This window comes from Gracilinanus agilis, chromosome 4 (genome assembly GCF_016433145.1).
Source record: "Gracilinanus agilis isolate LMUSP501 chromosome 4, AgileGrace, whole genome shotgun sequence".
NCBI classification, from domain to species: domain Eukaryota; kingdom Metazoa; phylum Chordata; class Mammalia; order Didelphimorphia; family Didelphidae; genus Gracilinanus; species Gracilinanus agilis.
The window spans coordinates 189861004-189872915 of NC_058133.1; the positions used below are offsets into that span (position 1 = coordinate 189861004).

General features: G+C 52.9%; 1 protein-coding gene across 3 annotated transcripts; it reads left to right on the forward strand.

Annotated features, from left to right (window-relative positions):
- The first annotated feature begins 1042 nt into the window (after positions 1–1042).
- Positions 1043–11894, forward strand: KAT2A (lysine acetyltransferase 2A). 3 transcript variants are annotated; one of them, XM_044672621.1, is made up of 18 exons: positions 1043–1401; positions 1997–2120; positions 2771–2916; positions 3018–3107; positions 3645–3826; positions 4138–4329; positions 5158–5264; positions 5536–5646; positions 5849–5985; positions 6154–6362; positions 6854–6980; positions 7585–7695; positions 8405–8551; positions 9578–9692; positions 9986–10022; positions 10118–10181; positions 10427–10511; positions 10825–11894. In XM_044672621.1, the coding sequence occupies exons 1-18, from the start codon at positions 1063–1065 to the stop codon at positions 11016–11018; spliced, it is 2517 nt and encodes an 838-aa protein (XP_044528556.1). In that variant the 5' UTR covers positions 1043–1062; the 3' UTR covers positions 11019–11894. The 3 variants fall into 3 exon arrangements, with proteins under 3 accessions (XP_044528556.1, XP_044528553.1, XP_044528555.1); XM_044672618.1 differs by having other exon boundaries at positions 8405–8548; positions 9578–9743; XM_044672620.1 differs by having other exon boundaries at positions 8405–8548.
- Positions 11895–11912: the final 18 nt, after the last annotated feature.

Consider the following 11912-nt stretch of genomic DNA (forward strand, 5'->3'; position numbering starts at 1 on the left):
TGTAATTGTGTACAATGTTCTGGTTCTGTGGAGCCATATTTTTAGAGGAAGTGGTCAGCAAGGACTTAAAACATCCCAGCTTCAAGTTTGTGGCTGGTCTCTACACATCTCCAGTTCCTCTGGATTTGGCCAAGTTCACCTGTCCTACTTCTTGCTCCTCACCTCTCCTACCTCCCCTGCCATCCTTTTAATGCTTCAACTTTTATCTTGAATCCAACTCCTCTTTCTGACCCTTTCAGAAGGTTCAGCCCCTTCACCCCAACTCAGCTTTTTTAAAAAAAAGCCATGGGTGGGGCCAGGTCCATCCTTAGACTAAGGGGACTCAAACTCGGCCCCTTTGGAGGGGGTCCCGGGCTCCTTCCGGGAGATCTCCCTCCCAAACTGTACAGAACCAGTAATAGGGGACCCTGCTTCGGAGAGCCTGTTTTCCTTCATCTTCCCCAGTGATCTGACCCTCCAGAGCTCATCCAGGCCTTCCCCTTGCTCCCAAGGGGAACTATGCCTCCTTTCCTCTCCCACTCCCCCGGGGAGGCAATGACCCGCATCTCTGCACTGTCCCGACTCGCACCCTCAATTCTCGGGTCTCCTAGCCTCTGCTGAATGGCCAAAATAGCTTTATGTCCAGCTGCGGCTCCAGCCCCGAAAACCTCTAGGTGGTAGCGAGGAGTGAACTTGGCGGGGCAGGGATCGAGTGGGGAGAGACAAAGGGTTCCTCCAGTCTGTGTCCCCAAACCCTCTTAGGGCGCCATCCCTAGAAGATAGGGGCCAGGTCATTCCCAGGATCAAGAAAAAACTCAGCCTGGGCTTGAGGGGAGACGAAGGGCAATACTCTGTAGCTCATTCTCTAGGGCCTCACAAAGCCCCAGGGGATTTGAGGAGGGGGAAGTTGGGGTCCCGGAAGTAAGTCCTAGGGCAAGCGGGGAAGGCAGAGACTACGACTCCCACCATGCCTCAGCGCAGCGGCGCGTGCGCAGTGGCCCCAGGCGGCCCATGCGGCCCTTGGGCTGGGTGCGCCTCGCAGCGCTGCGCTGCGCCGCGCCGCGCTGCGCAGCGGGGGAGGCTATGGCGGAGCCGGCGCAGGCCCAGGCCCAGGCTCCAACCCAAATCCAGGCCCAGGCCCAGGCCCAGGCCCCGCAGCCCCGGAGCCTGCAGTCTCCGGTTCCGGCTCCGGCCCCGGCCCCGGCCCCAGCTCCTACCCCCGGCCCAGGCCCAGCCGCGGCCCCAGCGGGAGCACCAGGGAGCGGGACGCCCGGGGCGGGGAGCGGGGCGCCCGGAGCTGGGGGGGATCCGGCGCGGCCCGGCCTGAGCCAGCAGCAGCGCGCCAGCCAGAGGAAGGCGCAGGTCCGCGCGCTGCCCCGGGCCAAGAAGCTGGAGAAGCTCGGGGTCTTCTCGGCCTGCAAGGTGGGGCGGGGCCTCGGGGAGCCGGGGGGCGGGGCTAGTAAGACTGGGGGTGGAGTCTGGGCAGGAGTGGGACAGGACCCCCCCTCCCCCCCCACCTGAAGATGCTCTCTGGAAGAGGACTCTCCCTCCCACTCCTTCCTTGGGGAGTGAAGCCAGGCTGGCACTTGTCAATATGTCTAGCAATAAGCATTTATCAAGCGCCTACTATTTATCTGGCACTGCTAAACGCTGGGGATGCAAAAAGAGGCAAAAGACAGCCCATGCCCTAGAGGAGCTTACTATCTAATGGGGAGACAACATGCAAACAACTATGCACAAGCAAGCTACATACAAGATAAGCAAATAATCAGTAGCATAAAGGCGAATAGGAAAGGCATCTGGGAGAAGGTGAGATTTTAGCTTGGACTTGAAGGAAGCCAGGAAGTGAAAATGAGGAGAGAAGGAAAGAGTTCCAGGGATGAGGGACAGGCAAGGAAAATGCTAGGAGCTAAAAGATGGAATGGCATCAAAGGGGACAGTGTCAGCTTGGAATAGGTTCCTTAGATGAAGGGGGAAGAGGATGTTGAAGTGTGGTTTCTACCTCCTTACCCGTTAGGCTAATGATGCTTGCAAATGTAATGGCTGGAAGAACCCCAAACCTCCCACCGCTCCCCGAATGGACCTGCAACAACCTGCAGCTAACTTAAGTGAGGCCTGCCGGAGCTGTGAACACCCCTTGGGTAAGGGGCTGGGATGGCAGCAACTGAGACCAGAGAGAATGGGTGGGAGGAACAAGAAGAAACCCTCTGCTGTCTGGGCTGCATTATCATTGTGGAAGTGAACTGATCTAGGTGGCTCTCTCTTGAATGCCTATGAAGATCAGAGATCTTTTTTTAAAATCCTTACCTTACATTTTAGAATCAATACTGTGTATTGATTCCAAACCAGAAGGGTAGTTAGGACTAGGCAATGGGTGTTAAGTGACTGCCCAGGGTCACACAGCTTGGAGTGTCTGAGGCCAGATATGAACCCCAAACCTCCCATCTCTAGGCCTGACTCTTAATCCACTAAGCCACCTAGCTGCTCCCCCAATAATCTTTAAAGGGAGAAATGGGTCAGAGGCACTGGGAGTGTGTTTTAGAGAAGAAGGTAGATATTCTTGTCACTTTAGAACAGGATCTACAACCTCCCACCCTAATCTCCTGTTGGAAGCAGCAGAATAGCTCTGTTCTCCAGCCATCCTGGGAACTTAACAGACATAGGAAGATACAATCCATTTGGCTGAATTTGGGGGGGCCTCAGAGGGGAGTCCTCCCCACTCCCATTTACTGGAAGAAGCAAAGACCAGTCCCTCCCCAACCCCAGTGAAGATGTTCTACCTTCCCTGCAGCTGACCATGTGTCCCACCTGGAGAATGTGTCTGAGGATGAAATCAACAGGCTGCTGGGGATGGTGGTAGATGTAGAGAATCTGTTCATGTCTGTACACAAGGAAGAAGACACAGACACCAAACAAGTTTACTTCTACCTATTTAAGGTGAGCCTAGTTAGGGATGGGTTTGGGGGAGGATACAATGAAGGGGCTTGGAAGAAGTAGTAGGGAAAGAAGAACTTCAGAAACCTTTTTTTCTCCCTCAGCTTTTGAGAAAATGCATCCTACAGATGACGCGTCCAGTAGTAGAGGGATCACTGGGAAGTCCCCCCTTTGAGAAACCCAATATTGAGCAGGTGTGTCTGAGGTGGGGAGGGGGTGGTAGGGAGATGTTACTTCTCCCAAAAAATGGGTGAGGATGGTGATGAGGTATTGGAGTGGTATATTTAAAAGACCTGTTTTCAGAAGGATATTGGCAAACTAGAAGATGGTCAAGGTAGTAAGAGATGCCTTGAGACCATCCCAGACAAGAATCAGTTGAAGGACCTGGAATATTTAACTTGGAGAGGAGGAGGAGGTAATGGATTTGGTCTTGAAGGGCTGTCTTGTAGAAGAAGGATTAGACTTGATCTGCTTGACTCCAGAGCACAGAACCAGGAGCAATGAGTGTTGAAAGACTCAGTTTTAATTCCCATGGCAGGAAAGTCTCCATACTGGAACTTTCCAGAAGTAGGCTCAGGAGGTAGTAGCATCACTGTTCTCAGAACAGTGGACCAAAAGACCCTGGGCTAAGCACTTTGGGAAGAAAGGAAAGAGTCAGAGGAAAGAGATGTTGGAAGGGGGCTATGTCAGCCCTCAAGCTCCAGTGCTGACCTTACCCCCATTTCTCGAAGGGTGTACTGAATTTTGTGCAGTTTAAGTTCAGCCATCTGGCCCCAAGGGAGCGGCAGACGATGTTTGAGCTCTCCAAGATGTTCCTGCTCTGTCTTAACTACTGGAAGCTGGAGACTCCTGCCCAGTTCCGGCAGAGGTCACAGGGTGAAGATGTGGCCACCTACAAGGTCAATTACACCAGGTAGCTCCTAGGGGAGCTAATGGAGACTGAAGGCTTTGGGGAAGGAGAGGAACAGTGAGGAAGGACCCAGTGACTTTCCTGGGTAGGAAGGAAATGGGATAAAAAGATAGTGTTTGGTAGTCATAAGTTTGTAAAATGTTTAGGGCTTGGAGTCACCTAGTCAATGAGGGTAGGGGGTTGAATTGGAGGGGGATTCTGGGGGAGAGGTTATCTAGAAACAGAGCCAGATCATCTGGGCTAGGAGTCCAGAAGTTCAGCCCAGAGTCCCTGGGTTCAGTGTTTTTTCCTTTTTCCAATCTCTTCTGCCCCAGGTGGCTGTGTTACTGTCATGTCCCACAAAGCTGTGACAGCCTACCCCGCTATGAGACAACTCATGTCTTTGGGCGCAGCCTCCTTCGATCCATCTTTACTGTTACCCGCCGACAACTGCTGGAGAAGTTTCGGGTGGAGAAGGACAAACTGGTACCTGAGAAGAGGACGCTTATCCTTACTCATTTCCCCAAGTATGTGTTTGTTCAGCCTAGCAGAATTGCCTTTCCCTGGCATTGGAGCCCCTTATGTCTTGTTTCCCCTATTTGAAGGCACTTCTTCCAAGAAGTCTCCCTTGACAGATTCCATGTTAACTCTTGCTCGTCCAACCACCTTTCCTAGCTCTTGTCTTTGTGGTTCTGTCCAGCTTCTGATTTCTTCTTGTTCTCTTCTGAGGATATGTCCTGGTGCTCCCCAAATGATTAGGAACCCCTAGTAGGGGAGACAGTATCTTCCAAATTATACAGGGAGCTACCTGAGGACCTTCTCCCAGGAGGCAGGTAGTTCCTACAGGGGGTGGGGTTGTGTCCCCTCTGCTCATCCATTGCCTGTCACCAGTGCCCTGGCCTTTGAGGTTGGCTGACAAAGAGAAGTCACAGGAATCATAGCTTGAGAGCTAGAAGGCTCAGGGGCCATCTAATCCAACCTCATTTTATAAATATGGAAATTGACACTCAGACTTGCTTCAGGTGATATATAACTATTAAGTGGCAGAGTTTGAATTTAAAGCCAGTAGAGTATAAGCTTTTTGAGGGCAAGAACTTTGATTTTTTTTTTTTTTGGCTTTGAATTCTTAGTGCCTGGCATTTCACTGGTGCACAGGAATTGCTTATTGAGTTGAATTGGAGTCTTCTGGTTCTAAATCCACTGTTCTCTCCAATGTAGTGTGTCATGGTAGCAGTTCTGAGGGGAACAGTGATCATCACTGACCATTCTGGTGGGGGATGGGGAACAGTGATTGGCGTTCATCCTGTTGTCCTTCTTGGGGAAGACACCTTGTGATCGATTTATTCCTTTCACAGGTTCCTGTCCATGTTAGAGGAAGAAATCTATGGGGAAAATTCCCCTATCTGGGAATCAGGGTTCACCATGCCTGCCGCAGAGGGGCCACAGTTAGTTCCCCGTCCAGGTACCTAGCTTTGTAGGGTTCCTAATCCTACTGATACCTAAAGGGCAGAGCCTCACTGGGGTCAAGTGGCAGCCATATAAAGGGTGGCAGGGATTGAGAATCTTGTGTTGGGAGGAAGAACTGAGTTTCTTTTTGACGAGTCAGCTCCCTTCAAGTGGAGGCATGGTGAAGTGGGGTTATGGGGAGGTGATTGTTCTCTACTTTATATCTCTTGCCTTACACCATCCCTGCCTTCCTGCCCCTTGTTTCTGGATATGTATGTGAATCTCAGCCACTGTCAGTGCTGCAGCCGTGCCAAGTGCCCCGTTATTCACCCAGAGCCTGGGTGGCAGCAGCAGCAGTTCCCTTGGCCTAGATTCTGGAGGGGCAGAGCCCATGCCAGGTGAGTATGCAATGACCAACCTCTGATCCTTCCTACCGGACCTCCTCTTTCCCTCAACTGGCACTCTGCCCCCTCCCTTTACTGTCTCCCTCCACTACCCTTTTCCTTGGAGCTTTTTGCTCTTTCTGTTTCCTCTTACAAATTTCCCACTCTGCTTTTGTGTCTCTGATCATTTCTGGTTCTCCATCCCTTCCTGCCAAAGGTGAAAAGAGGAAGCTCCCTGAGAACCTGACCTTGGAAGATGCAAAGCGACTTCGAGTAATGGGGGACATTCCCATGGAATTGGTCAATGAAGTCATGTTGACCATCACAGACCCTGCAGCCATGCTTGGGCCTGAGGTATTTGGGTATGGGTATAGGGAGCTGCTGGCCCTGTGAAGGTGAAGGGAGTGACCAATATTGACCCTGGCATCTTGAGTCAAGGAGCCAGGCAAGAATGGCTCCTTCCCATCATGTTGGGGAGCACTGACTTTGTGTCTCCTCTGCTCCACATCCCTCCCCACTTAGACCAGCTTGCTGTCAGCCAATGCGGCCCGGGATGAGACTGCTCGGCTAGAAGAACGTCGTGGGATCATTGAGTTCCATGTCATAGGAAATTCGCTGGCACCAAAGGCCAATCGTCGTGTATTGCTCTGGCTGGTTGGGCTACAGAATGTTTTTTCTCACCAGCTGCCCCGAATGCCCAAAGAGTACATTGCCAGGCTTGTGTTTGACCCGTGAGTCACTCTTGGCTCTTTAATCCTGATCTCTGACCCCCTAGGAATGCTCTTATCCCTCCACTTACCCTGGGAAGACCTTCCCTGATTCCCTGAGACATTTACCTGATTCCTAATCTCCTAGACTAACCATATCCCTCAAGGGGGTGGGGTGGGGGGCCACCCCTCTTACCCTTACTAGCTTTATACTTGTCTGCCTCTTTTTCCCTACCCCATCCCATTTTCTGACTTGAGGATAGTTTGTCCTGTGACCTTATTTTCCTGGAGATGTCCCCTTCTAACCTCTCCACCTAATCCCTAAGGACAGAGCTTGGGGAAGAACTCCTCCATGGTATCCCCAAGAAGGCTGGGAGATTTCCCCATTAGGAATCCCTACTCCCTACCTCCAATGCAGTGAGTTGAGGGGACCTGAGCCTTGATAAAGGGTTTTCAGAAGCAGTGACAATGTGCCCCCCACCAATTCTCCCCTACCTCCCATTCCCTACCCCAAGGAAGCACAAGACATTGGCCCTCATCAAAGATGGACGGGTCATTGGGGGAATCTGCTTCCGAATGTTCCCCACCCAGGGCTTCACGGAAATTGTCTTCTGTGCGGTCACTTCCAACGAACAAGTCAAGGTAAGGTGCCTTCCCTTTATGTTCTTATTTCCCAAGCCTCCAGCTCTGGAATCTCCACTTGGCAAATTCATTACCACCACCACCACCACCATCATCCCTATCCCTCCACCCCTCCTCAACCTTCTCCTCTGGACTTACTCCAAGGCCACCCTGTCAATCAAGTCCAAAAGCCTTTATTAAGCCCCAGCTCGGTGCTGGGCACCATGTTCAGAGTGGAGAGAGAGACAAAGATGAATGGTCCCTGCCTTCAGGGAATGTACACTCTGTATCACACTCTACGTAGGCACAGGAAATGTCAAACATACTTAAGATCAATTCCAAGTGATTAGGGGTAGGGCTGAGAGTACTGGTGATGGGGAGAGGCCTCTCCCACTCGCTCTGGCACCCGAGCCAAGCCCTTGAGGGTTTCCAAGAGGGGAAGGTGAATCCGAGGTGCATATCATGTGGTGCATATATACTTATGACTCTCTATCCTACTTCTCCGGACCCACATATCATCCCCATTGCCCCCCCTTCCTCTTCTGCCTCCTTCATCAGGAGTGTCAGCTACCCCTCCTTTTCCCTAGAGTGACCCCCTCCTCACTGGTAACCTGCCACCCCTTAGGGATACGGGACTCACCTCATGAACCACCTGAAGGAGTATCACATCAAACACAACATCCTCTACTTCCTCACCTATGCGGATGAGTACGCCATCGGCTACTTCAAAAAGCAGGTGACTCCAGACTCTCGTCCCTGCCTCGAGCTCACTTGGGTCAGGTGTCCTTGGGCCCAGTGGCAGGCTTCTCTTCATGCCCTTCCCCTTGGCGTGAATGGAAGTGGGTCTTTATTTGGCCCCATAGACTGCCCCAAGGTGAGGTGGGGGAAGCCCTTCCCTCCTATCCTAGGCTCCCGGCATGAGCTACAGGGGCAAATCCTTCTTCAGGCCTCCCCTGCCGAACTGTCAGTGCCCCATGCCCACCAATAAGATTGAAGGTCCAGAAAGAGTGAAGATCTTTTTGGAGGGGGAAAGAGTATGGAAGGGTGCTCTCTCAGGGTGCATCTGACCGATTGACCACTCTGCCCAGAGCACCGAATGCAGATGCAGAGGTGAGCACATGGTCCTTGGCCTCAGGCACATGTTCTGCTGGCTTGGGGCTTTGTTTTTTCCCTGGACCTTCAATGCATCAGCGTGGGGAACTTCTGGTGTGGAAGCTCCTTTCATGACTGCAGCTTGGCAGCCTGTTCATAGTGTAGGCTTGGAGAGTTGTCTGGGGTGTGGAGACAGAGACTTGCCTGGGGTCATGCGGCTCGTGTGTGTCCAATGCAATCCCACCGGGTTCCTAACCCCAAAGCTAGCTCTGCCTACCAGGCCAGAGAGCTCCTTTCTCTGCCGCTGTGGTTGATTGAAAAGCATGTGTTCAGTGACTGTGTGCCTCTCCCAGGGTTTCTCCAAGGATATCAAGGTTCCCAAGAGCCGCTATCTGGGTTACATCAAGGATTATGAGGGGGCCACGCTGATGGAGTGTGAGCTGAATCCCAGGATTCCCTATACTGAACTTTCCCATATCATCAAGAAGCAGAAGGAGGTAGCTGTGGCTGTGTGAGGGCACGAGTGTGTGTAGGCAGTGTGGGGCTAGCATGGTGAAAGAGTGAGGGAATGGGGACAGCCCCCAGGGGCTTGGGTCATTGTCAGACCTTTCTATCCCGGAGCTGCTCGCTCTTTCTTTTTTAGATGCTCACTTTCTGTCTCAGTAACAGTTTTAAGAGAGAAGGGCGAGGGCTAGGGTAGGCAATTAGGGTTAAACGATCTGCCCAGCTAGAAAGTGTCTGGGGCCAGATTTGAACCCCAGACTCCAGGCCAGGCACTTTCTCCACTATGCCACCTAGTTGTCCCTGCCCTTTTTTTGATTCTGCCAATCCAAGCAAGCCTGATGCCCCTTTTCTGGCATCTTTTTTGTGCCCCCTACATGTTTGCTTTGATGGACATTACCCCCTTTCCCCACTTCTGGATCTAAGCCAGAGTTGAGCTTATCAAGGGTTTATTTACAAGGCTAGGTTTAAGCAAACTTCCTAGCCCAAACTCTAACATTGTCCTTCTCCCATGGGATTTGGAAACCCCCACAAGTTCAGGTCACTGTCCCTGACCTCTTCCCTCCTTCCTCCCAGAGTACTTGGAAGGAATAGGTGGGAAAAGGGCCAGGTTCTGCCCTTCCTGAGAAAAAAAACAGTGACAGAGCCCCCTGCCCTTTGTTTTGCCCCCTCTGTGAGGCAGGCAGGGGCCTGGCTACGTGCTTAGGAGATTAAGATCACACCTCCTCCTGTGGTGCTTCATCCTAAGGGAACTTGAGCTTCTCTTTCTATTCTGTTGGGAGGAGCTGGCAGGGCCAGGGCTTATTGCCTACGTAAAGTCTTTTCTACTCTTGAGACTCAGTTTCTTCCTCTGTAAAATAAGACAGCTGGACTTAAGAGAATTTCTAAAGTGCCTTCCAGTACTAAATCTGGGCTCCTATGGCATCTTGGTTCTTGGGAGATGAAGAATCTCAGTTTCCCCTCTGTACCTATTAGGAGGAGGCTGGGGGAGAGGCTGAGGCCCCCATTCCACTTCTTCCCTCCAGATAATCAAGAAACTGATTGAGCGCAAACAGGCTCAGATTCGGAAGGTGTACCCGGGGCTTAGCTGCTTCAAGGAGGGTGTAAGACAGATCCCTGTGGAGAGTGTCCCTGGCATCCGTGAGTGGCTGGCATCTGAGCTGCCCGGGGGGGCAGCCCCAGACAGAGCTTGTAGGTTTGGGGATGGTATTGGGTGAGTAGGGTGAGGGGCTGTTGTTACTGAGATCAGACAGGAGGCACACCTACTTTGGGGACCAGTAGACAGCGAGGGGGATTCTCTTCCCAGTTCCCTTCCCTGTCTTCCCCCCCTTCCCCAGCTCACGTTCCAGAGACATTCTGGGACAAAGGCTCAGACCCTTGGCTCATACCCATCTCTCCTGCTCTAACTGTAATGCCCTGCCCCCACTTTTCAGGCGAAACAGGATGGAAGCCACTGGGGAAGGAGAAGGGGTGAGTGTTGTGGAAGCATTGGGGATGGGCAGGACTGGAGTAGGTGAGGCAGTGTCAGAGGCCTTTAGACTCCCCTTCTTCCCTGTCCCCCCTAGGAAGGAGCTCAAGGACCCTGACCAGCTCTATACAACCCTCAAAAACCTGTTGGCTCAGATCAAGGTATAGAAGACAAACCTCTTCCTGCCCTGCCTCCCCAAAAAGGCAAAACCAATCTCCCCTCCCTTCCACCCCCACCCCCACCCCATACTAGCTTTCTGCAATGTAGGGTAGGGGTTGGGGTGGAGGAGAGGGAGCTGTACCTGAGGGAGAAGAGAGGCATATGGGATGAGGGGATCCCCTCTGCTTTGCCTCTGATAGCCCTAGTCCCTTCCAGGTCATCTGCCCTTTTCTTTTCCCCTCTCCAGACCCACCCTAGTGCCTGGCCCTTCATGGAGCCTGTGAAGAAGGCAGAGGCTCCAGATTATTATGAGGTCATCCGCTTCCCCATTGGTGAGATCCCTGTCATGGCCCTGATATGGAGTACTTCCTCAGGCTTCCCTTCTTCCTGCAAATCTGTCTTTTCCTGGATCGGGGCCCCGCTTCCATCCCTCAGCTGCTACACTCCCACAGTGCCCTCCGACCCTCCCCTGCCTCATGCACCCTTCGGAGCACAGACAGCTCCTCCTCCTCTCCTCCACCTTGCACTGTTCCCCCCAGACCAGTGGGACACCCCTGTGTGAGGCAGTGGAGGCACTACTCTCCCGCATTTGGGGTGCCCTTGCTCCCTTCCCTCAGCTTCTCACACATGATCCCTGATCCCCAGACCTGAAGACCATGACAGAGCGTCTCAGGAGCCGCTACTACGTGACTCGGAAACTCTTTGTGGCTGACCTGCAGCGAGTGATTGCCAACTGCCGGGAGTACAACCCCCCAGACAGCGAGTATTGCCGCTGTGCCAGCGCCCTGGAGAAGTTCTTTTATTTCAAGCTAAAAGAAGGGGGGCTTATTGACAAGTAGGGGGACCCCCACTGGGCTCCTCAGCCTGCCCTATACTCCCTGGCTCCTTGACCTTGGGGCTCACTGGCAAGTAGGGGGACCATTACAGGGCTCCCCAACCTGTCCCCTAACCTAGGGGGCTCACTGGCAAGTAGGAGGACTCCACCAGGCTCCCCAGCCTGATCCTGACCTGGGGAGCTCAAAGGCAGGGGGACTCCCATCAGACTCTCCAACCTGCCCCTTCACCTTGGGGGTTCACTGACAAGTAGGGAGCCCCTACTGGGCTCCTCAAATTAACCCCTCACCTTAGGGGCTCATTGGCAAGTAGGGGACCCCCACTCTTTCTCAGTCCTCCCTCCACCTTTAAGTTCCGGACTCAGACTCCCCCCAGACCCTTTCTGCATCCCTTCCACCTGTGGGAGGAGTGGGAAAAGGGGAGCTTCCTCCATGACTATCTTGGAATTGTCCCCATCCCTAGTATAGGCCCTTGCCCTAACCCAGACCCCTCTCCCATCCCTGAACTACAGCATCGTGTCTGCCTCAAGAGGAAAAGGGCTTCATAGTCAAAAGGTTCTCAGTCCAAGTTTCACAGGGCCCTGCGGGATGGGGCACCCTCAGCTCCACGGCTCCTCCACTGCAGCCGTGGTCCTTCCTTGTGCTTTGGGGATTTTGATCTTTTGGGGACAAGGGCTGACTGCTGTCTTGATGTATTGAGGGGGCAGGGGTGGTTAGAAATGAGAGGGGCTATTAGGTTGGGGATGCAGCTTGGGAGTGGGGCACCCAATTCCTTCTCTGCACTTGTCCACTCCAGCCATCATCTGTTCCCTTGTAGGGACCTGTTCCCTCTGCATCTACCCCACCTGGGGAACAATAAAGCTCTGAGGTTGGTTTTTTCCAGTGGTCTGTGGTTTGTGC